General features: G+C 48.6%; 1 protein-coding gene across 6 annotated transcripts in view; it reads left to right on the forward strand.

Annotated features, from left to right (window-relative positions):
• Positions 1-25,982, forward strand: part of DAPK1 (death associated protein kinase 1) — a 211,172-nt gene that overhangs the window by 171,603 nt on the left and 13,587 nt on the right. For all 6 annotated transcript variants that reach the window (XM_025281989.3, XM_025281986.3, XM_006071719.4 and 3 more), the window contains exons 19-21: positions 4,282-4,359; positions 19,026-19,248; positions 25,526-25,714. In XM_025281989.3, the coding sequence (XP_025137774.2) occupies positions 4,282-4,359; positions 19,026-19,248; positions 25,526-25,714 (490 nt within the window). The remainder of the gene's footprint in view (positions 1-4,281; positions 4,360-19,025; positions 19,249-25,525; positions 25,715-25,982) is intronic.

Here is a 25,982-nt window from a genome sequence, read left to right on the forward strand (position 1 = left end):
GGAGCATAGGGGGATGACGGGGCTGGATGTGCATGGCCTCCCCAGCAGGCGCAGTGGAAAGCACGCTGGCTCCACGCAGGAAGGGCGTTATCATGGAGGTGCCCTGATGCAGGCCTAGGCTGGCTCCACAGAAGGACAGCGTGCCGCCTGCGTCATTCTAAACTTTCTAATAGCCACATCTGATGAGGAAAAAGACAGGAAGTCAGTGTCAGTCATATACTAAAAGTAATATATAAAGTAATATATTTTGTACATAATATGCCAAATATTATCATTTTGACTTGCAATCATTATATTTAAATTACTGAGTTGTGTCTGGTTCTCTGATTTAAGTCTTCAAAATCTGTCTGATTTAAGTTCTCTGATTTAAGTTTTCATCCACAGCACATCTTAGCTCCACATTTCCAGCCCCAGGAGCTGCATGGGGAATGGAAAATGAAAAGGAAAGTAAGTCGCTCAGTCGTATCTGACTGTTTGTGACCCCATGGACACCAGCCCACCAGGCTCCTCTGTCCATGGAATTTGGCTGCCACATTATGGACAACACTCTCCAGCCGGTTTTGTCCGCGGGCTTTTCTCCGCTGCCTGACAGCACCGTTCTTCCCCGTCAGCATCACAGCCCTCGACCCTACAGCGCCCCCTAGCTGCTCCCTTTCCTCTCCCAGCCTGTCCTCAGCCAGGGTGGCTGGGAAGTCGTCTGACTCTCTGGTTCTCTTTTTCCTTGCTTCCCACTTCTCCTCTACCCACCACAGTCTGTCGTCGAATCCCTATGACTCAGCAGAGGGAGTCACCTCGCTTTTTTGTTGTTGTTATTTAGTCACTAAGTCATGTCTGACTCTTTGCGACCCCAAGGACTGTAGAGCCCACCAGGCTCCTTTGTCCTTGGGATTTCCCAGGCAAGAATACTAGAGTGGGTTGCCATTTCCTCCTCCGGGGGATCTTCCTGACACAGGGATCGAACCTATGTCTCCTGCTTGGTGAGCGGATTCTTTACCACCGAGCCACCTGGGAAGCCCTCAAAACTTCTTTGTTGTAAAATAAAGCAGATTTTCTTTTTAAGAAAGGACAGGAACAAAAGAACTTGGTGAATTTGACAAACGCCTTTGTAGCCCTATTGAGATCAAAAAATAGAACTTCAGAGGCCACCCCAGAAGCTCCCAGTGGCCTGTCCCAGCCACAGTGCACCCCAACCCCCCACCCCGAGTGTAAGCCCCACTCTGACTTTGTAGTTCTCTAAGCATTTTCTTCCTTGCCTTTCTTTGAGGTCTTTCTCACCCATGAGCCAACAGTCACATCTAGTTATCTCTTCAGGACATGGTACTTCCTTGACACCCACCCCTGTCTTAGATAAGAAAATCCTACTTGCCCTTCTTCCCCTCCCACCTCTGCTGCCCTCCTCCAGCTCTAGGTCTTCTTGCTGCTGCTCCACCCCACCTGGCCAGCTGCCCTCCCACTCTCTGCCCTCTGCTCCTCTCAGAAGCCTCAAGGCTGCAGCTGCACCTGGGAACTCAGGCCCGCATCCGAATCTCCAGCCCTGTTTGACTCCTGAGCACTGGAACCAAGCCTTGCTTATTTCTGCTGTCTCAGGGCCTTTGTACTTGCTGTTTTGTTGTTGTTATTTGTTTTTGATTTCCTTTTGCAAAACTTCCTTGGGTACCCAAATGTCTTGCTCTCTCACCTCCTTCAGGTTTTGACTCAAATGTCACCTTCTCAATGATGCCAGCCTCCTAGACCACTGTGTATGACAAAGAAGGCAGAGAGTGCTGGGCTCACTTGTGGGCCAGCTTCAGAGCTGGCACCTTGCTTAGCATGGGACTGGGATGAGGAGAGCTAGCTCCTACACCTTTCCTTCTTGGAGGGAAAGCTGGGGAGGGGGATGTTGGGGACACTCTTAGCTCTGTTTTCGTTAATTACCGCTGCTTGCTTTTTCTGCTCATGGTGCTTCATTTATTTGTTTTTGTCTAATCTGCCCAAGAACCTATGCAGTAGAGTGTCATTGCTCATCTCATGGGGGAAGAAACCCAGGTTCTAGAAGGCCAAGTGACTGACCACACAGTCTGGGAGGGACGGAATCTGAATTAAACCCAGGTCCTTCTCACTCTAGAGTTCAGCCTCTTTCCAAACACTGGCAAAGAGTTCTTTTGGAAGCTAAACAGTGTCCTTTAGAGCAATACTTTTTGCAAACTGTAGAGTACCATGCAAACATAAGGAAGTATTGGTGGCAGTTTTCCTGTCATTTGAGAGACTTGACAGTAGAGAAAACTTTGCCAATGAACAAACATCCTGTGTCTGAGTGCTATGCAGGTCTAAGGCCTTTGAGAGAAATCTATGGTCAGTCACACCAGAAGACAGAAGATTTTAAGTTGAGGCTCAGATTTCTTCCAACTAAGGCAATGGTTCCAAAACCTATTGGAACCGTTGCCTTAGTTGGAAGCCATTCTATTGGCTGCACAATAGAATCACGTGGGAGGGCTTAGAACCCTGATGTCCAGGTCACACCTCAGAAAGGTAGAAGCTGAGTATGTGGGTGGGAACCTGGCAGCAGAAGTTCTTAAACACCCCAGTGACTCCAGGGTGCCATGAGGTTTGAGAAGTAAGGCCTGTTCTTATCATGTCAGTAAGGACCTGCACAGTCTGGTATGACCCCCTTGTTTGGATGCGGTGTCCAACAACTTACCTCATTCACCCCAAAGCAAACTAGAAGCTTTTGTCTGCCCACTGGGGCTACTGCTGGACTTGACAGCGGGGAGTGGGCAGAGAGAGGTGGGCAGCATGAGTGTAGAGCACGCCTCCCAGGAGCACCCACCAGAGCTCCAACCACAGCCTACGACCATACTTCTCAACTTCGGCAGTTTCACTGCTCAGGAAACATTTGGCAATGTCCAGAGACACTGAACTTCCCTTGTGGTTCAGATGGTAAAGGGCTTTCCTTGTAACTCAGATGGTAAAGAATCCACCTGCAATGTGAAAGACCTGGGTTCGATCCCTGGGTTGGGAAGATCCACTGGAGGAGAGCATGGCCACCCACTCCATTATTTTTGCCTGGAGAATCTCCATGGACAGAGGAGTCTGGTGGGCCACAGTCCATGGGGTCGCAAAGATCAGACATGACTGAGCGACTAAGCACAGCACAGAGACACTGGGTTGGCACAGCTGGTGCAAGGGAAATCTGCTGGTGTCTAGTGGTGGAGGCCAGGGTGCTGCTTGACATCTCACAGTGTGCGGGACCGCCTCCCATGAAGGGGAATCGTCCTGGCCAGAATGTCAGCAGTGCTGAGGCTGAGGTGATGTGATGGTTGGGACTGTGACCTGGGCTGTGAGATTGGCAGGTGTGCTGTCAGTCAGATCCGGCATCCCCCCGCTTCCTCAGGAATGGTACTTGAACTGTCCCTAGAAAACACTGACAGATGGGCTAAAGGCTGCTTAGTCTTCTCATTTAAGAAATATTGCTTTTATTTCTTTGGAAATTGCTTCTTATCTTTTCTACTTTTAAATTTGTAATGATTCCTAAGCTGCAGCAGAGCAGTCCCTCAGTCTCCAATCCCTCCTCTGTGGTGGGTGAACAGCTAGCGTTCCCACCGCCCGGGAGCACCTCTGAGGTTACTACGCTCAACGCACTGAGACTGTGAGGAGGCGCTTGAAAAACGTTAGCCATCATCGTGCATGTTCACAGCCTGGAAACAAATTTGTTCAGTATGAGACTGCAGCCCTGTGAAAATTCTCTAATTAAAAAGCAAACACTGAAGTGCCGTGGACCCTTATTTCCACCTTTTATGTTTCACCAAAGATCTTCAGATCCAAATTGTCTGTAAAACTCAGTCTTTTCTTTGAAATGCACAGTAATTACCAGTAACTAGCTTGATATGAGTGCTGAGGTTTGTCCCTGGAAGGATTCTAAGACATTAGCTTCCACTAACTAGAATTTGGCAGCTAATGACAGTCTTTATCGTTGGCCTAATTGGAGGGAGGTTCAGGATGCAGAGTAATCTGCCTGCTAATGAGGTGCCTGGTTTGATTAAAGCCTGTGGGCCTGAGACATCTTGCCTTTGGACCTCAAAGCACCAATGCATGGTTTTTTCCTACTTTCCTTATCTTCCTTTCCCGGACAATCAGTGAAATCAGGATTCCACAGAAAAGGGAATAATTCAGGACAGGGTCTTTTGTCCACCTTATTTGCTTCTGATACCTGTTACACTGTTTCTGTCTCAGAAGGTGATGTTGGTGTGTGGAACACACAGTTCTCTGCAGTGAAGGAAAAAACTAATCATTTCTCTCCAACAGGATGGAAAGACAGCAGAAGATCTTGCAAAATCGGAACAGCATGAACATGTAGCAGGCCTCCTCACAAGACTCCGAAAGGTGAGAAATTGTTTGTACTCTGAAATGCTCTGTGCTGTTTATGTGAAAAATTCTGTCTCGTCCCTTATAAACGCTGAGAATGAACAATCTGTTGGACACACAGGTGGTACCAAAAGCACCTGTCCTGGGCTGTGGTTTGCTTATCGATTTGCATAAACGTGTCGGCTACCTCTCTGGTTTCTTCTTCTGTGTTAGGACTTGGACATCACTGGCCTCTTTTTGCGGTCACTGTGCCTGATTTTCCTCCTCTCACCCTGTCTATAATACCTGCCCCCGTGAAGTAGAGGGGAAATGAAAAAGCTGACCCTGCTTCTTTCTTTCTTAATGTTTTGAGCTCCAAAATATCACATATGCTCCAGCTTATCAAACATCATGGCTGTAAGGTTTAAGAAGATATGACAAAAATAAATAAATGCAGGTATGCCGTTTCAGCCCACATCACAGCAGTGTATACGGAGAGACTTCAAAACAGTCACACCCTTTAAGTTAGGGATTCTCTGTCTGTGACTCTATCCTAAAGAAATGAAAAAAATGCATTAAGAAAAAAAGTTGTATGCATGAAGATGTCCATTGCAGTGTTATTTATAAAAATTGGCAATAAAAATTGCAAATGTTGGATGGCCAACAATAATGTCTGATAAACTGTCATACAGCTATAAAACGGAATGGATTTTGGCCTTTAAAATGTTCTTGAAGAGGTTTTAGTAACAGGAATTTAATGTTTAGGATGTTCCTGGGCTGCAAAGCAGAAGATGAATTATGTGCACATTATACTTCCAGCTATGTTTTTTAAAATACATAGAAAGAAAATGTTAACAGTGGTGTCTTTGGGTTTTGTTTTCTTAATTGACAGTCTCTTCTTTAAACATAACTCTGTTTTTTCCAAACTTCCTAAAATAATCATACAATAATTTTTGTAAAAAAGGACAAATGTTATAGAAATTTAAAAAATTACTCAGTTAATTTAAGTGTTCATGAAAAAGTATTATTTCAAATAAGCTCAGGGTATCCTACAAAGACCCTGCCATATAAATTGAAAAGTGCCTGGGGGAGGGATAACAATGTCTTAACTTTCACAGCTACTAAAAGTTTGAATTGATATAGTGGTCTCCTGGTCCTGGTTACAGGGAAAGTGCAAGGGACACATGCAGAGATTGGAATGATTTCAGTGCCTGGAGTTGGCCTGGGGAAGATAATGGACTTTCACACCTTTGTGCTTTGGAGTCTGTGAACTGATAAACACTGAGATCCCCCAGGCCACTGCTGGGATTCAGTCTCCCCTTTGATCTAGAATTTCTGGAAAGAGATCCCGGCTTATTCACACGTTCTTAGAGGAAAGACTTACATTAACTCTGGACTTCATGTTCTCCCACTCTGTGCCCCCACAGACTCTCACTGTGAGGGAGAATCTGGACTAGCAAAGCAAGGGAAAACTTTTTGTTTACAGGCAAAACAAGAGGGGGTGGTGCAGGAACCCATGAGTCTGTCAGCAAATCAACAATGAACTTTCACATAAAATCTCCTCATCTTAAAACTCACTTTATTTGAAGTGATATTCAGCCAAATGAAACACAACTTCAGGCCAGATTAACTCAGAGGCCACCAGTTTGCAACCTCTGACTTTTGCTGGATTTTATTGTAGGGAGCCCCGCATTTGAGTATAGAATTCTATGTTTATATAGATTATCACACTTTAAGGGCTGTTTTTTTTTTTTTTTTTTTTTTTTTTAATGGAAACAGCATCTTTTGCTTGCTTGCTTGTTTTTTAATATTTATCTCTTTGGCTGCACTGGGTTTTAGTTGCAGCATGTGGGATCCAGTTCCCTGACCCGGTATCAAACCCGGGCTCCCTGCATTGGGAGCACGGAGTCTTAGCCAATGGACCACCAGGGAAGTCCCATAATAAGGGCTGTTTTAAACTGAGTTCCCCATTATAATATTCATTCATAGTGGAAAGAAACGAAAGCAAATCTGGCCTTTCCACAGTTTGGGTGAGTACACATTTTTACAGTTAATACCTCTAGTATGGTCCACTATTAGGAAGAAACATTTTATTAGGCTCAACACCTTAGCAGGTATATAAACATGCTGAATCAGGTATTCTTAGGTTTCCCAAATTCCACAAAGCGGGATTTTAACCTGCCTGCCTCCGCTGGCGCCATCGTCCTGCTCTGAGCCCAGCGTCATCCTTGCGGTGTTTTGTGGGCTCAGGTGGTGCACGGGCAGCCCCTCTCACAGTGTAGCACTCTGGACAGTACTGTTGCCTCATACTCTCTTGGCTTGGAGTGCGGTTCATCATCTCAGAAACGCTTGTTCCACAGCAGTGCTCTAGGGAAAGGTGCAGCCTGTTCATCTTAAAGCAACAATCAGCTGCAAGCCATGATCTTCCATGGTCTAATAGTCACCCCAGGAAACACCCTCTTCTGGCCAAGGGACAAGGCTTTTCCTTGGACTGTGCTGTGTTTTAGTGCCCATCTACCCCCTAGGAAAATACTTTTATTTAAAAACATTGCTATGCTAGATACAAGCCCAGATGTCCATTCCAGCAGGTCAGAAACAGCAGACAAATGCCATTAAAAAAGACAGGAAGGAGAGCACTCTACAAGATAGCCAAGGCTGGGTGGATTGGATGGGTGGGGCTCAAAGCACTTTCTTGCGTTATCTGATTCCTGTATTTCTTGCTGTGCTTCAACCACTTTTATAATTAGGAATATAAATAGTAAGTGAAGCCACATGCAGCTCAAGGAAGGGTGGCTATCTCCAGACTGGAATTTTGAACTCGGCGTGGCATGAGTTCTTGTACAGTTCCAGTTTGGGGCTTTCCCTTTCTTTTTTTTCCCCTTCCATTAATTTGTACTTTTGCTTTTTGATGTCTAGATTTTTTCAAGAGGGGTGGGAAAAGGAATATTACAGCGTTTAGTCTTTTATCATTATCCTATGATTTTTGTAAGGAGATGAAGAAAGTCATTATGATGCCTGTGAATATAGTACATCATCCCTTTTGGAGCCCAGAATCTACTGGGAGATTCCCCTCTTGTCTTTGCTTTGAGAGGCAAAATATAGGGTAAAAGCTGAGAGCACAGACTCAGGAGTCCCCGCTCTGCCACACCTTCACGCTGGGTGAACTACCAATCTGCTTAACAGGCCGGGCCTCAGTTTCCCTGTTTGTTAAATGGGGTGAGTACAGTGCTACTCACAGGATGGTGGTAAGGGCCAGGCGGGTGGTGTAAACGATGCCCTTAGAGCAGTGTCTGCACACCCTGAGCACCGTGAGTTTGCCACAGTCGGCATCCTAGTTCGCATCCTGCAGACCACCCTCCAGGTCCAGGGGAACTGTGGAGGTTTCCATGGGGGCCCCCTCTTGTGACCCAGCCCGCAGGAGCAGATGTTGGGGTGTCAGCAGTGGCAGCTGTGGCAGGGTACGTTTGAGAGTCGTTTTTAGTAACAGCCACCATTGACGCTCAGTGTGTGTGGCAGCCCTGTAATTTTACATCCCTGAGTTGCGGATGTTCCCGCAGGAAACCCGGTCTCCACTAGGTTAAGCAACATGCTAATTACAGAGCGGAGACCCAGACCAAAACAGAAATGACTGCTTTCGGGGCTCGATCAGGGGCTCAGGACTCCTTCAGAGTCAATTCTCCAACAGCCCAGGATGGTCCTTCCCTCCAGTGGGGTCACCCGCTTGGTGGCAGACATGGCTCACTTCCCTCGAGGTAATGCAGAGCCCTGTGCCCTTCAGCGGAGTCTCCCCAGCTTCATGTTCGACAAGATCCACGTCATCATTTGCTTTAGTCATGCCTTCAAATGACTCTAGACCTCAGCTTTCCCCTGAGCCAGAAAGGGAGGAGTTGACTGCCAAAGATTTCTAACCATTCTCTATCTTTAAAAAAAAAGAAAAAGTAAATCCCCAAATAAATAACTGCTTGGGATTTCGGGACACCCAATACTGGAACCTGGTTATTGAAAATGATCATGATGTCCCAGTGTGTCTGGAAAATGCATCGCAGAGGACTCGTGGGCGGTTGCCTTAAGGAGCAGGCTCTACCTGCAGAGAAAGCCAAGAAAGGTGATTTGTTTGCAGTGGTAACCTGCAATGGATCATCTGCAGGAAGAGACTGCCCACAGCCCTGTACAGTGGGTGAGGGGAATGGAAGAAGGTAATTTACACTGAGGGCATTTTATCCCCTTTCCTTTCAGTGTCATTTTCTGTTCCAGCCTGCAGTGTTTCTTACCAGGGCGCTGTCAGAATTTGGGGGTGGGTGGAACTTCCTGTCCTTGCAGGATGCAAGGACCCCCAAGGATCTAATGTCAAGCACCCCCTCCCACATTCATTGTGGAAACCAAAAAACTGCCTCTGTTCCTTTCCTGACACCCCCAGGCGTGGTGCCAGCCTCTGCTCACCCACCCCACGTGCATCCTAAGCGCAGTCACTGGGTGGAGTCTGTGTCTGGAGCAGCGGGGGTTGGCCATAAGGTGCCTTGCTCGGCCGTTTGGTTTCTCAGGGCCAAATTAGCGACAGAAATGCTCCCTGTGTTTTCACCTCTCATCAGTTGTCAAGCCTAGGAACGTGTTCTTACACATCTGTTAGGGGTAAGCCATGGAGCTTTCTCTTCTGAAAACAGAACCAAAGTCATCTTGTTGAGCTGCATGGGGCAGCGGAGGGTGGGCTGGAGGAGAGTGAGAGGAGATGACATCCCTAACGCAGGGGGCTGACCGTGGGAGGTGAGACCTGCAGCCAGCACATCCGCATTAGGGCAGGTAGGGGAGAGGGCAGCCGAGCTGGGGCTTATGAGGGAAGGAAGAACACAGCACATCTTCCTCTCTGACCCAGCTCAACAGGAGATGACAGGGTGGTGGCATGCGGAAGCCCACGGTAATGTCTGGGAGAGCCCACCATACACATCTCTCCCCAACTGCGTGTTCAGTGCCGTCACATTCGGGGCTGAAATCAGCTGTGGTAGTGGTATTTACACCACAGGAATCAGCAAACACTGGTCAGGCTTTACCTTTTGCCCGAAACCCCAGCCTGCTCCCGCCACCATCCCCTGCAATGAGCTGGTTTCCCAGCACACCATTGCTTTAGGGTTCTTTGGAGGCCCCCTTAGCTCCACCACACATGGTAGGTATCACTTTCTTATCAAGAGCTGCACCCTCTTCTGTCCTCTGTGTTCACCCCCACTGCTAAACAAAGCCCCCTTGAGCCCTCCAAACCTGCTCAAGAACTCTGTACTCACTTAGCCAAACCAGTTCTGCTCCTAGAAAAAGGGGAGCTTGTTATAACAGGCAGGGAGGGGGGTAGCCCTTAGATTTTGGACTGGCATCCATTTTTACTATCATATCAAGGTCTATTCTTTCCTGATTTTAAAACACTAGTTTTAAGGGGGTTGAGGAGTCAGCTTATTTTTATTTTGTTTGATTGTCCTTCTAATCAGCTTTTCTGTATACTGATATTAAAAGTAGTTGCTTTTCCAAAGTCTGAGACTAGATGGTGAAGAAAGATGCCCAGGAATAGTTTGAAAAAATAGGACAAAGTTGGGAGCTTGCCCAAAATTTAGAATTCACCACAAGTAAACTGCATTTGCATAATTAAGAGTTGCTGCTCCCATTCTGTGGGTCTAATTGCATCCTGCCACGTGCAGAGAGCCACGTCACCTCTCCATTCTCTTATCTGTCTTTCCCAGACGGGAGATGGCTCTCCATCTCCCATCAGTCTTACTGTTTAGTCACTTTTGCCAATGAGAAAGTGAAAGCTGAATTGCCAGGGGGTAGAAGGTGATGGAAGAAAGGAAATTAGAAACCCCTGTCGACTAAAAAATATAGTCAGAATGCGAAAGTAGAGTTATTTTATTTGGTGGGAATATCTAGGACTCTGAGGCAGGGAGACAGCATCTCAGTAGCTCTGAGAAAACTGCACCAAAGAGGCAGGAGGGGAAGTCAGGCTATATACAATTTTGTAACAAAGGGAGCAGGCATTTTGAACATCAAAGATTGGGTATCAAGCGAAGGAATTTAGCATTCTATGTATGGGGAGATGCAAGCCTCTGGGCTCACTGAGTTCCTTCCTTTCAAATGCATCTCAGCTTTCTGGGGCCAACCCTGTTCCTTCGTTCACATTGCTTCTTGCATTCCCAGCTCCTCAGCAGTCACCCTTGGAGGTGGCAGCGTCTGCACTCGTTCACATTTGGAGGCCAGAAATCGCTGATGGCTGTGACATTTCTTGTTTATTAATATGGCAGGAGATGTTTTCATTTCATCCCAGAGTTCACCAGGGCTTCAAAAAGCAATGCAGTTACCAAATAATGCTCATTTAAAAGATAATCACAGTGTCTACCGTAGGAAAGAACTGTGAGAGACCAAGTAAAGGAAAGGGGCAAGACCAGTCAATAAACAAACAAGAAAATGTGAGATAGGTCAGAGGGTGGCAAACAAGGACCATAGAGCCAAGACCGGCCCCTCACCTGCTTTTATAAATAAAGTTTTATTGGAAACTTTAAACCCTCTGTTTACTCCTGTCTATGGCTGGTTTCTAGATCCATATATGGCAGTCACAACAGAGACCACCAGGTTCTTTACAGGAACCAGCCAGAAGAAGGGCTGGGAGAAGACAGAGAGAGCAGTGAGTGAACCGGGCCTGAGAAAGTAAAGAGTCAGAAATAGATCAAAAAGGAGGGAGCTATGGGGGAAGCAGCAGAGTTTGAGTGTGATTGTTGGGGCAGAGGACAGTGCCTGAGTTGAGCAGAAAGATAGGCCTGGCTTGGAAAGGCGATCAGGTATGGGGCCAAGTGTGTTAAGTAAGTTGTTGTTCAGTCGCTCAGTCGTGTCCGACTGTTTGCCAGCCCATGGACTGCAGCACGCCAGGCTTCCCTGTCCTTCACTATCACCAGAGTTTGCTCAAACTCATGTCCATTGAGTCGGTGATGCCATCCAACCATCTCGTCCTCTGTCAACCCCTTCTCCTCCTGCCTTGGGATTTCCCTCTGACTGCTCACACCCAGAAACCAGACAGAAGGTGGTCTTGGCAGCCAGGCGAGATGGGACGGCTGCTTGGACTGGTGCTGTTCAGGCTCAGTTACTTTGTGAGCTTGAGGCAGGAATACAAATGAGAGCTCGCTTTCCTGTGTAAATATTTGAAGTATGTGGTTAAAGCTAACAGGGAAACTCTGGCCTCCCATTACACAAATGCACCTTTGTGACCACCTGGAAGCCTGAGTTCCGGTTTAGGGGTCTGGTTCCTCAGGGTCCCTGCTGCTTCCCCTCCCATCTTCCCAGCCTGCACGCGAGGCCTTGCCACGTCCCAGCCACATCCACCAGCCTGTGGGGTCGAGGGGGACGGGACGCAAGAGAATATTTTGAGGCATGAGTCAAGACTTAGGGAACCCAGAAGTCCTGACCCTCCTCTCCTCTGGGCAGTGTCCCTGCTCACACTATCCTGGTACAGCCATTGAGGGCCTGAGCAGACTGGGCACTGGGGCATCTTGGAGCTTCTGTTAAGAAATCAACATTCTTCCACCTTCTTGAGCTAACCAGGAGCACACTCTGTACCTCTCTTTTCCCCCTCTCTGCATCAAAACCAGAGAGGGCACACACACTAAGGCTGCTGTTGGAAGCTGCCTTCTTGGGGACAGACGCTAATCTGAGCACGCCACTCGTCCCTGCTGTGACATCTAATGGTGAAAAGTGGAAGTGCACCACCCACCAGGAGGAGAGAGATGTCAGAAACTTCTTGTTGCAGAGTTGTTCAGTCACTCAGTGTCTTTGTGACTCTTTGTGACCCCATGGACTGCAGTATACCAGGCTTCCCTATCCTTCACTGTCTCCTGGAGTTTCCTCACACTCATGTCCATTGAGTCGATGGTCATCCAACCATCTTATCCTCTGTCACCCCCTTCTCCTCCTGCCTTCAATCTTTCCCAATATCAGGGTCTTTTCTAATGAGTTGGCTCTTCACATCAGGTGGCCAAAATACTGAAGCTTCAGTATTGGTCCTTCCAGTGAATATTCAGGATTGATTTCCTTTAAGGCTGACTGGTTTGATATCCTTGCTGTCCAAGGGACTCTCAAGAATCTTCTCCAGTACCACACCTCTGTCGCAGAGGGCTGTCTCAAATTCTGTGTTCAGATTCTTCATGGTTCTTAGTGAGTGCCAGTGGGGAGGGGCCCTCCTTGAGGACAAGGTTAGATTTCCTTGGACTGAAGACTGGAGTATATTCTGCTTGTCCTTGCCTTTAGCAGTTTCCCAGCCCATCTTCCCAAGGGCAAAGTAAAGGGTGAGAGTCCCTCCCAGTCCAGGCCAGCAGGTCCTGACTGCAGGGGAAGGGAGGGCAGGGAGATGTGTGAAGGCCCTGGGCAGAGAGCAGGAATGTGGATGGCTTGCAACCCCTAGACCCCTTTCTTTGGCCATTGAAATATTTTTCTCACCTGCCTGCCATTCATCTCCACTTGAAAGGTGAGAAAGTGTGTGTGTTTGTATGATCGTCCCAGAATCGAGGACACTGTAAAAGCTGAGCTGTCAGTCCCATGAAGCAGTATTTTCTAGGACAAAACAAGATTTCTTGAGGATTGTTATATTTGGGAAACAGCATGAGAGCTAGTGATGGATTCTGACATGAATGCAGTCCCTGCAGAAGAAGGGTTCAATCTGTATTTCTGATTAAAAAGCTTGGGGCTGGTGCACTGGGATGACCTAGAGGGATGGTATGGGGAGGGAGGTGGGAGCAGGGTTCAGGATGGGGAACATGTGTACACCTGTGCCGGATGCATGTTGATGTATGGCAAAACCAATACAATATTGTAAAGTAAAAAAAAAAAAAAAAGCTAAAAAAAAAAAGGTACTCCCCTGGAGCTCCCCAAGGACATGGAGCCTGTTAACAACACAGGCCAGCAGTCCAACTCATTTGCTTAGGAAAAATGAGGTGCCCGAGTGTACCCTTTGTCTGTGCAAATCCAGAGTGGGGAGGCGGGGTGCACTCTCATCCTACTGAGCCTTTTCATAGCAATGACTTATAAGCCTTACTTTAAATCAGGACTCTGCACTAACTGGGAAGTGTTTTCTTAGTGAAATGAACTGGAAATGGCCCTTGTTGGATATTCATAGTCCTAGGACTAATAGCTGAAGCACAACCCAGCTTTGAGTTTCTGTTCTCAACTTTGTAAATCCTTGTTTACTCCTCCCTGCTCCCCGCTCCTCTTCTAGAAACCCATCACCTCCCTTTCAGTGACAGCAGTGGTAGAAAGAAAACCTAGTTCTGCCTTCGCCTTGGTCAAGAAAGGGCCTTGACCTCTCTGAGCCTTGGTTTCCCCATCTGAAAGGGAGAACGGCCACAGTAACCGCAAAGGTTTCTTTGAGGTTTAACGAGGAATGTGAGTGAAAGCACAGCGTAAGCTGGAAGATACAAACCTGAAAGTTACAAACCTGGAAGTTACTGCTGCAGACAGGAAATGCATCTGTCGCAACTCCTAGGTGTGTTCATGAAAGAATAGTTCGGGACCCTTTTTGAAGATGGTAGGATTGACTATTTGGGGGTACTGCAGTGGGTGCGGAGCAGAGGAAAGAGATCAGCTCAACCCCAACTTCAACAAGGACAAGCAGGGATTTATAACCAAGGAATTAGGTGGGGTTCATGGATGGAAAATCACTAAGACAAAACCCAAAGGCTAAGGGGTTTCTTGCTAGAAACCCATGCCTTGGATTCTTTCATGAGATGGTCAGCCAGCTGAGGCCACAAGAGGAGACGGAAGGGAGGCTCAGGGGAAATGCAGTGTGTATATCATTGGTCCCAGAGAGAGAGGGATTAGGGTTGGGTCGTGGAACTCAGACTCAGTTAAGCAGGGAGAAGTAGAGAGCCCCTGGGGCAAGTGCTTTACTGGAGTCAGGGTGGGTACACATGGAAAGGTGCAGGGCGTGTCACTGGGGCATTTGAATGTCAGGGGTCACAGTGGGAAGGTAGGAAGGGGAACCTGTGGCTGAGCCCACTTACACACTGGTATACCTGGGCTGGCACTCACATTCTCTATTTGTGGGGACATTGAGGCAACAGAAACATAGGAAGTTTTAAAGATTATAATACTCATCAGGATTATTGCTAAAGGCAGGGCAGGTGCTCAGATATTAAGGTAGGGCGTGAAGAGTTTGCTCAGATGTCAAGGGTGGGGGATTTCCTCTAAACTTGACCTTGCAGGATTCTTGTTCATCCTGGACTAACCAGGCCGACACAGCCCACCGTCACCATCCCCTCTTCCCGCTTTCCTCCATTTCTGGGTCTGACTTGGGGAGCAGGCAGACAGACCACCAGCCACTGCTAGTCCATCACTGTCCTGAGTGGAACTGGAAGGAGCAGAGGGCTCTCAGCCCAGGCAGCACTGAGCAAGGCCAAGACACACCCTCTCTCGGTGGCATGGGACAAGCCCACATTAGTTCAGAGCAGCTGCTGGAAGCAATGGGATAACACCTGTGTCCGAGGGTTACTGCAGTCTGTTCAGACTTGGGCTTAGACCTGCGGGACTCATGCGAGGGAACAGAGGTGCCCTCACTCCTTCTTCACACAGGACAGATGTGTTGGCCCAGCCTCAGAGTGTCAGGATCAGAGGACACGGAACAGACAGAATAGAGCAATGCTATGGGTAATGCCCCCAGGTTCAGTGATGGGACTAAAGCCAGAAGCAGGTTTTCTGCCTTTGCTGCATCTCAGGAGAAGCACATCCTGGATTCACGCAAAGAATCTGTCCGTGTTAGTTAGCCATGTGTCATGGACTAGGTGGAAAACTTTTTTATTAATTCATGAGATACTCCTAAAGGAGGGAGCTGCTCCCAATTCAGACACTCACTGTGCAGTGGCTGGCACTAGTGGTAAAGCACCCCCTGCCAATGCAGGAGACATAAGACACGTGGGTTCGATCCCTGGGTTGGGAAGATCCCCTGGAGGAGGGCATGGCAACCCACTCCAGTATTCTTGCCTGAAGAATCCCATGGACAGAGGAGCCTGGGGGCTACAGTTCGTGGGGTTGCAAAGAGTCAACACGACTGAAGCAACTTAGCATGCAGCACCCACGACTTGAAGATAGAAGGGCTAGTTTGAAGATTCAATTGTAATGAAAGGAGGTAGATTGGCTTCAGGGGTCATGGGCTCATCTGCCACAGTAAATGGCATCAGGGAGAAGCCAGTGCCCCATTTCTTCTTGTCTGATCAGCAGCACCCCAATGAGTAACTGCCTCAGAATAGAACTTTTCAACTCCTGTGCTGACCTGGGTCATAATTCAGGGGAAGTGCTGGCAAGATACTCCAGCCCTTTCCGCCCAGTGCAGCGTTTTGTCTCAGTACCTGCTGAGATTTGAGGTTAAAAGAAGAAACTCAACAAGGACAACCCCATGTTCTACAGATCACTGTCCAAAGTGTGGTTTCCAACCCTAGGAGAACCAATACTTTCTAACAGTGGTGCTCAACCTTTTGGATAGGGGAGTGGTTTGCAGGATTCTTGTTCATCCTGGACTAACCAGGCCAACACAGCCCACCGTCACCATCCCCTCTTCCCGCTTTCCTCCATTTCTGGGGCTGACTTGGGGAGCAGGCAGACAGACCACCAGCCACTGCTAGTCCACCACTGTCCTGAGTGGAACTGGAAGGAGCAGAGGGCTCTCAGCCCAGGCAGCACTGAGCAGTAGTAATTCGAACCCTGGGGAGCAGTGGATGGAGCTTTGCTGCTCACCTCCTGCTGTGCTTCCTGTGCCCTAACAGACCAAGGGCTGGTGGGGGGTTGGGGACCCCTGCTTTATAATGTACATTTTGTGATGCCGCCGTCACTCTCCTGAAATAAAACTCAAAGGTAACAGTGTACCTACTGAGGTAATTTTAAAAGATCAACAGAATGCCCTAACTGTAATATAACAAAGACATCAAAGTAATATATATGTGGTATAATAGAATGTGTTTCAGTATGTAATTGCACAGCAGAGGCGATGAGGAGACATTGTTAACTTGACAGATGCTTGGGCCCATCCACAGAATCCCCGAATGAAACACCTACAGATGCCATGGATGTTGGAGGGACAGCAACTCAAAACAGCAGCAACAGGCTGACATTTTACAAGTGGGGGTCAGAGCTTCTGAAAGATTAAGCGGAAAAGAATGTGTGTATAATTCCACCAACATATACAATTGGTGCACTCTTGGGAAAATCAGTATGTATTAAGCCATACCCTCTCAAAACCCTCTGGGTCATATTAAAATGCAGTTAAGTCCTAAGTTCAGATGATCACAAACAAGGTCTTTCTCTTATATAAATGCTTAGCAGACACTCAGAAGTCAAGCAGACTCGGGAGAATTCATCCCATTCAGAACATTGTGTGTACATGTCAGGAGCCCAGCACCTACCTACCCACCGCCCACCAGCAGCATGCCCCCAGCGCTGGGAAATAAAACTGCCACCATCCATTTTCAAAATGCCAGCTCCTGGGTGGTGTTCCCCGTGTCAAGAAAGATGGGTTGGAGTTTACCAGGAGGAAACGGAGGAAGGAACGCAGGAGAGTTGTGAGTTTGCTACTAGGGCATGAGCGTGCCCTAGGGCTCCCATCCTGGGTTGTTGGTGGAAAATGTAACAATGGCTCAGGAGGAGGAGATGAGCATTAAATCAGCACCTCCTAGCATTTAGGTCTGGAAGCAGGGGCCCAGCCAGGCCTGCGATCGCACTGAAAGAAAAAGGCAGACCCTTAGCTCTGAGGCACTCCTGCATGGGTCACTCTGAGTACCTCATTTATGCAGCACCCCTTTATTGGCCATCCTAGGTGAGCCGGGTGCTGGGGATACTGTCCTGGCCTCAAGTTGGCCTCTGTTTTAGAGGGGAAAAGTATCACATGATTACCCTCCAGTCCAGTGGGGTCATGATGGAGAACCACGTGTGGGCTGGAGCCTGCCCCTGAGGAAACTTCTGGGAGAGGTCAAAGCAAGATAGGTCTCCTAGGGTGCAAGGAGTTAACAGGCTAAAGCATAGGGAGTCATCGTGGGTAGGGGAGACGGACTCGTCCTCAGGCTGCAAGCCAGAGGCTGTTATTACACATCTGGGAGCTGAGAGCCAAGAGGGTGCATGAGGCCAGGATGGAGCTAGCGTGGCATGACCAGCGTTCCACCATGTAGCCTTTGAGGTGGGTTCTCCAGGTGTACAGAGCTCCTCGCCAGCACCATCTCTTCAAAAGCACCCATGTTTTATATGATAACACATTGTTCATGTGTCTGTCTCTCCTCAAAGCTGCGGATCTGGGGCTGGTATAGACCCTCCTGTTCTAGCACACAGGAGGTCCTCCATGAATGTTTGTTGACGAATCTGTGCATCATCCAGGGCTGGGGAGACTTCTGCTTCTCCCTGTAGGGCTGAGAAAGAAGACAGCAGAAATGTTATCACGGCCTGCAGGCCCTTCCCCAGCATTTAACTTAGTTCCTTGTGACGCCCTTCTTCTCATCACCTTGTACCTTCAGAATGTCATCAAGGAGCAGGACTCTTCCACACAGAAGGGGCAGGTGCCCAGGCCAGTCTAGACTGCTTCCCAGGAATTGTTCTACCTAGTTCATCATGCATCGAAGTGCAATGGGAGTGGGCAAATCCACTGAGACAGAGCACATCGGTAGTTGCTAGTGGCAGGGCAGAGGGAGGGCTGGGAAGTAACCACCAATAGGTACAGAGTTTCCTTGTGGGGCAGGTGAAAGTGCTTTGGGACCAAATAGCAGTGATAGTCGTACATGTAGTAAAAACCGCCGAAAGGTCTGTTTTAAAATGGTTAAAATGGTGAACTGTATGTTATGTCTGCATGCGTACTAAGTTGCTTCAGTCGTGTCTGACTCTTTGTGACCCTATGGACTGTAGCCCTCCAGGCTTCTCTGCCCCTGGGATTCTCCAGGCAGGAGTACTGGAGTGAGCTGCCATGTCCTTCTCCAGGGGATCTTCCCCACCCAGGGTTCAGACCTGCATCTCTTATGTCTCCTGCATTGGCAGCAGGTTCTTTACCACTAGCGCCACCTGGGGAGCCTATGTTATATCTGTTTTACATTTAAAAATTTTTAATGCCATGGGGACAGAACAAGAGGTATCTACCACGTGAGTAGAAATTGCAGACCTCCTGAAGTACAGACTTCCAGTTAGAAATTAAATAAACCTTGGGGCTATAATGCACAGCTGTTGACTAGAGTTAATAATACTCTACAGCACATTCAAAAGTTGATGAGAATAGATCTTTAATATTCGCATCACAAAAAAATATTTTTACTGTGGGTAGTGATGGATGTTAACTAGACTTACCATGATGATCATTTCACAATAGATACAAACATCAAATCATTTACATTGATTTGAAACTAATGTTATAATAAGGTTACTTTTACCTCCATTTTTTTTTTTTTAAAGGCAAAGAAAACTCACAGACCAGAAGGATGCATTGGGGATCTTTTGTTTGTTTGTTTTGGGGGCTGTTTTATGTTTTTGTTTATCTTCTGCCCTCACTGCACAGCTTGCAGGATCTTAGTTCCTCTGACCAGGGATCAAACCTGGGCACAGAGTCCTAACCAATGGACCCCCAGGGAAGTCCCAAGCAGCTGGGTTCTTGAACTGTGGGAATCAGCATGTGTGTTTTGCTCAGAGCCTGCTCTTCTCCCTGACTAAGGGCCCATTTCATCTCTATGCAGGACACACACCGAGGACTCTTCATCCAGCAACTGCGACCCACACAGAACCTGCAGCCAAGAATCAAGCTGAAGCTGTTTGGCTACTCGGGGTCTGGGAAGACCACTCTGGTGGAATCTCTCAAGTGTGGGCTGCTGAGGAGCTTCTTCCGAAGACGCCGGCCCCGGCTCTCCTCCACCAACTCTACCCGGTTCCCACCCTCACCCCTGGCCTCCAAGCCGGCAGGTATGCGTGCACCCCACCAGCCCTTGTCTCTCCACTGGGTGCTTCCAAAGTCAAAGCCGGGAGGAAGGGTGGCTTTGTTTTGAGCACTTGGCCCGAGGCTGACTGACTCCTGCCACCTTGGTGGCTTCACGGTGTGGGCCCCCTGGCTCTTGGCCCTGTGTCCACCTCACTCTTGGCAGCAAGTACACCCTGCCCCCATGCTAGCAAGGAAAGGGGCTCACTGAACTCACAGTCCACAGTCACAGACATGGAAAACAGCACAACTGTGTCATATTCTGCTCAGGGACTCTGCCCTTGAAGACGCAAAGAACTGAGACTGACACAGATTCAAGGTTGCACAGATGGAATATCAGCTCCCAGGATGGGTCCTCTCCCCTGACACTCCTTGGAATGCTGTGCGCACGTCCAGGAATGCAAGAACGCAGAGCAACAAGTCTGGGTGCATGGGAGGCCCATCCACGCGTATCTGGAAGTGGGGTGGTGGTTTTGAAAGTCTCCTTAATGGTTTTTCAATTGGTCCATCCGCTCACCTGGACCTTGGTTGGAAAGCAGATGCTGCCATCTACCCCCACCTCCCACAGACACAGTTATCAGTGGGCCCACACCCAGAACTGCAGGGTGACCTGTCCCTCCCAGGGAGAAACACCGGAGATGACCAAGAGGAAGCTGAACAGTCTGGGGTGTTGTTTTTCCTGACCCCGCCCCCCTTTTAGAGTAAGGGAATTAAGTTTTTCAAAGATAGGAATATAGACCTTCAGACTTTTCTGAACAATGTCATTTTTGAAACTCTGTGCCTCGGATTCACTTTCTGTATATAATACAAAAGTGTCATATCTGTTACCTAGAATGAAAACAGGGGTTTCAAAGTTTTGTTTCTATGTAATTTCTCTCTCCACGAGGAAGGAGGTCTGGGCAGCATTAGTAGGGTGAGGGACCATTGACTGAGATCTTCATGCCCTTTCAACTTTTTCGCTCTGAGCACAGCAATAGGATTTGAACTAGGGGAAGAAGTACGGCCAAAATGGACATATAATTAGAATGATTATAATATTGCTAATGCATACTGCTAGTGCAAACTGAGCACTAACCGTGTGCCAGGAACGGGGCAAAATGTGGTACGTTTGACACCTCATTTAATCCACGTGACAGCTTTATTGGCATTTTTTCCACCCTTTTACTGAAGCCTTGAGGGGTCAGATACACTGCCTAGAGTCACACAGCTGGCAGTTCATGAAGTGTCTGGCTCCTGAGCCAGGGCTTGTTAATAACGCTTATAACTCCATCTGACTTGGGGCATATTTGTGCTCACATTTTCCATTTTCCACTGTAACTTTGCTCAATTTCAGGATGTAAGATAGGTTTATACCTTCTCAGAAGCCAGTAGTTTTCCAGATTTGACCATTAAGTTCAGCCTCTGTATGGACATGCCAACGTTTGCTTAAGGTTCAAAGTGAGCTTCTCTAGCAGTTCCTGGGGTTGCCCCTAGAAGGAGCCAATTCTCACCTCCTGTGGGTAAGGTCACTCCACTCTCAGTGACTTGAGGCTAGGAGGTGCAGCGGGAGGGAGGCAGAGAGAAACAGACAAAGAGCAGAGACAAAGATGGGATCTCTACAGATCCATGATCTGGAATTTTCATTAGCCATATTAGATATGAATTTATGCTGCAGGGGGCATCCCTTGTGGCTCAGCTGGTAAAGAATCTACCTGCAATGCAAGAGACCCGGGTTCGATTCTTGGGTTGGGAAGATCCCCTGGAGAAGGGAACGGCTACCTACTCCAGTATTCTGGCCTGGTGAATTCCATGGACTTTACAGTCCGTGAAGTCGAAAAGAGTTGGACACGACTGAACAACTTTCTCACTTCACTTATGCTGCAGGAGCTCATGGGCATACTTCAGGTGACATACAGGCTCTCCAGGAGGGAGAACAGCTCTACCCTCACTTCTCAGAAGTCGGATCTCCATTCTTCTTCCTCTGATCAGTTCCCATGTCCGGAAGAATCCAGAAGTAGATTCTTGATAAAACACAGCTCAGGATGGCTAAAGTGAAAGAAGGAGTTATCACTCAGTCATATCCAACTCTTTGTGACCCCATGGACTGTAGCTTTCCAGGCTCCTCTGCCCATGGGATTCTCCCGGCAAGAATACTGGAGTGGGTTGCCATTTCCTTCTCCAGGGGATCTTCCCAACCCAGGGATCGAACCTGCATTGCAGGCAGATTCTTTACCATCTGAGCCACCAGGGAAGCCCCTCAGGATGACTAGATTATCGGCAAATCTCACTGCATCTTCCAGCCAGAGCTTAGAGAGACGTGAGTCATGGGGCTGAGTTACACAAGATTCTCTCAAGGACGACAGGTGCTCTGGATCAGATGAGTGTCCCTGACTGCGATCAGCACAGAGAAAAGTAACTCGGGGTGCAGAGATGTGAAGTCAGAGGTCAGCAGCTGGGTAAGCTGCAGCATTTTTGTAGTATGAGGAAAGGGAAGGAGAAAAGTTGAATTAACTTCCAGCATTTGCAAATCAGGACACCTCACCTAAAAAGTTAGATATTTATTTGGTTTCTTGTAAAAAATAAAATTGGGAGCTCTGGCCATGCTGGATTCACATTTCTACCTGGAACCAGTTAGTGGCTGAGATGAGGGGCGTAGCACCATATCAAGGGGCCCAGGCTCTGCATTTTGCCCTGCCCCCACCCAGCCCCCTAACTCCAGGAGGGAGAGCTCAGGAGTAGACTCCCCATATCTGTGTCTGAAATTTCTCCCTGTGACAGAAATGACATTTCAGCAGTGCATTGGTGTGTGTGACCCTTGGGCTAAGGTCACTCCTAGTTCATCCCAAATCTGTCTGACCAAGGCCAGGCAGCCTCCCAGAGGGCCTGGGCAAGGACGGAAGAGGCCCACCCGGCTTCGTGCCCAGGTGGCTGGTCTGCTCTGAGGGTGGCTGAAGTGTCCATATGGACAGTTCCTGGAGGTGACAAGATTCACTCGCAGCTAACTCTAGTCCTGCTGAGGCCGATTCACTCGCAGCTAATTCTAGTCCTGCTGAGGCTGATAAGAGCTGGGAGGCTGTGTTTTCTGCAGGAGGCTCTGTGTCAGGCCCTTCTCCTGCCCTGCCCAGTGCGGGGCCAGCAGGCCCCCGGCTGCAGAGTGCAGGCAGGAAGCAGCAGCACGTGAAGCCTGGACCCCTGCAGCCCCACACCAGGCAGCCTAACAGTCACTTTCCGACCCTCACAAAACAGAAGGGGGTCCTCAGGAAAACAGCATGGCACAGATATGAAGCACCAGGAGGGCCAACTGGGGGGGACCCGGCTTGGGGAGGGCAGCAGGCTCTGGGGGCCTTGCGTACCTTAGGAGAAGCGACGGGGCAGCGTTTCTTTGTAAGGCATGAGGATAGGCTGTTCTGGAGCATGGTCTTCAGGGAAGGAGGTCTGTTGCAGCCAGGCTCAGCTGCACCCCAGCTCTGGACACCCCTGATTTCTGCTAGAATGGTCAGGCCTTCCTCCTTTCCCTGGGACAGATGCCTGCATGAGCACATTTACGTCATTCAGGCGCCAGGAAGATTGTGGGCTTTTAGAAACTTGCCTTTTGCATTATGCTGGAGCTAGAGGCTGAGCCATCAGCCAGGAGACAGGATAGCATGGCGTGGGGGACCTGGTACAGCCGCTCACGGCACATGACTGCCGCACACACTGCCTTTGTGCCACAGCTGTTGAACAGTGATTCTGCGGTAGGAAGGAAGCCCCTGGTGCCAGCGGAGGAGTGAATGTCCAGAAAGAGCACTGCAGAAGGCTGTTGCCTGCTTACCAGAGAGCAGTGTTTGCAGGAAGTCTCTTCTGACCTGGGTGCTAAAGTGGCTTCTCCATCGGGGCCTTCCACTTTTTACCACTAGAGGTCAGTGGTTAGCAAAAATGCTTTCCTCGTGATTTACACTTGATCTTAGCCAAAAGGCCGAGAAGTGATTTTCCCTCGTGGTTTTATTGTTTCCCTGTAAGGTAGTTCTTTAATAATACCGTGTACAACAATGTCCTGATTTTCATCCTCCCAACAAAAACTGTCAGTGAGGTACAGGGGTGCCTGTCATTTACCGACTCTGGTCTGTTCTCCCTCGGCAAGCCCCCATTGCTGCTGGTGCTGCTGCTGCTGCTCAGTCGTGTCCGACCCTGTGCGACCCCATAGTTGGCAGCCCACCAGGCTCCGTCCCTGGGATTCTCCAGGCAAGAACACTGGAGTGGGTTGCCATTTCCTTCTCCAGTGCATGAAAGTGAAAAGTGAAAGTGAAGTCGCTCAGTCGTGTCCGACTCTTAGCGACCCCAGGGACCGCAGCCCACCAGGCTCCTCCATCCATGGGATTTTCCAGGCAAGAGTACTGGAGTGGGGTGCCATTGCCTTCTCCACAGTGCTACTAAGACAAAACTTCTTCCTGACAGTGGCCGTCCCAGACACAGGTTTTGAAGCACAGGAAAATGGACACACCCATTCTTATGGAAGTCACATGGCTTTTCTCAGACTTGGACTAACAATCTCTAAAGAAATACACTATCTTGTTGGCCTAGAGTATTGGTCTTTACCTTTCTGTTTGCCAAGTTTCCCCCTTTTATACCAGGGCTGGGGGAAGATTGTAGGGCAGAGAACATATATATGAATAATTCTTCCCATCTTATTGCCCCTTCTTCCTCCCTTGTACCTGACCCAGCCTTTGAGCTCCAATTTTATCCTCCTCCCCCTCAAACCTCTTGAAAATTCCTATTGTCTATGTCCTCTGTCTAAAATGTTTGGTCTTTCAACAAGGGTTATCTTTGTGTTTGGATCACCAGTTTTAAAAGTCAGGTGGCCCAGGTGTAATGACCTTGCAGTGTCTGTCACTATCAACTCGGAAGCAAAGGTACTAACTGTATAGTATGATTTAGTTCACTGAGCCCCTCCCAGATGCACTCTCAGAGCCCCCAGATGTGCCCACCCAAGTCCTAGCCTTCACCATACTGTTGGAGATCTGTTGGAGAGACAAGCAAGCCAGCGAGCAGTCAGGCTGAGGACACACAGGGCTCTGCCCGTGGCCCAGGGGACCCAACTGTGTTATTCAACTGATCTCTCACAAAGTTCTACCATTATTATTCATGATAACATCTTTAAAACTGGTTCTTTTTATTTACTAAAATATATAGATTTGAAAATGAAATCCTTCATGTCCTTTCCATGAATAGAAAACCAATACCACTGCTACCAGTAAATAAAAATAGATACAGTGAACAGTGATGTGATGAAAACCTAGCTATATACTGTTGAAAGTGAAAGTCTCCCAGTCGTGTCCAACTCTTTGCAACCCCATGGACTGTAGTCTGTCAAGCTACTCTGTCCATGGAATTCTCCAGACCACAATGGGTAGCCGTTCCCTTCTCCAGAGGATCTTCCCAACCCAGAGATCAAACCCAGGTCTCCTGCATTGCAGGCAGTTTCTTTACCATCTGAGCCGCCAGGGAAGCTCATATACTGTTACCCACTCCCTCCTTATAAAAAGGGAAGATTAGCAAGGATTGAAGACATGCTAAAGACTTAATGCCACAAACTGAGACTTGCTGCTAAAGCAATTTAAAAACTTTCAAGGGGATCTTTTAAAGCAATAGCTTTCTCACTGTGTGAGTCAGCATTAATTAATGCTCTGGCCTGCTACCATCTAAGATCATTTTTCATTCGATCTAACTTCTCATGTGCCAGAGTGATACTCATCTCACCTGTATCAGTCAGGCTCCTGGTGGGGATTTAATGAAAGGTTCAAGTCACAGACACAATTCACAGGAACATAAAAGAGAGGGTGAAGCACCCAGAGGCCAGGTTAGTTACCACCCCTGGGGCAGAAAGGGCAAGAGGAAGAAGTCACAATCCTGGGAAAGCTGGAGCTCCAGGGGAGAAGCTGCTCAGGGAAGTCTAGAGTCAGAGACACAACTGGCATCAGAAAAGCAGCAGGCAGTGCAAGGGGACATGGGCATCAACCTTCTTCTCCAGTGCCTCCCATCAGCGGACCCTAACTGGAGGCAAATGGCGAGCAAGCCTGGGAGAGGCAGTCCATCTGGTCGGCCTCTCAGTGCACAGAGCAGCACAGGAAAGGATACAAGAGGTGGAGCAAACAGAATCAGCACAATGTCCCTGGGAAACGTTGCTGCCCAGCATATGCGAGGGACACACACACACACACCCTGGCCTGAGGGGATGGGGAGACAGAGGGCGGAGGCTGGGAGGGACAGAGCAGGCAAGATCTAACGTGCCTGTTCTCTGGCCCACAGTGTCCGTGAGCATCAACAACCTGTACCCGGGCTGTGAGAACGTGAGCGTCAGGAGCCGCAGCATGATGTTTGAGCCGGGCCTCACCAAGGGGGTGCTGGAGGTGTTCGGGGCCCCGTCCCACCATCTGCACTGCGCCACCGATGACCAGTCCACGAAGGCAATCGACATCCAGAATGCCTATTTGAACGGTATGGCTCACCCTCCCCAAACGAAAGAGTTTCCAGCAGGGAACCTGTCCCGGCGAGCATGAAGGGTGGAGAAAGGGCCAGCGTAGGAGTGACCCAGGGCTGAGGCACAGCTGGTTAATATCCCAAAAGTAAAACTAAACACAGTAGATGCTTAACAAATGACTGTTAAGTTGTTGTTCAGTCTCTCAGTCGTGTCCGACTGTTTGCCAGCCCATGGACTGCAGCATGCCAGGCTTCCCTGTCCTTCACCTTCTCCCAGAGCTTGGCT

The sequence above is a fragment of the Bubalus bubalis genome, chromosome 3, assembly GCF_019923935.1.
Source record: "Bubalus bubalis isolate 160015118507 breed Murrah chromosome 3, NDDB_SH_1, whole genome shotgun sequence".
NCBI lineage: Eukaryota > Metazoa > Chordata > Mammalia > Artiodactyla > Bovidae > Bubalus > Bubalus bubalis.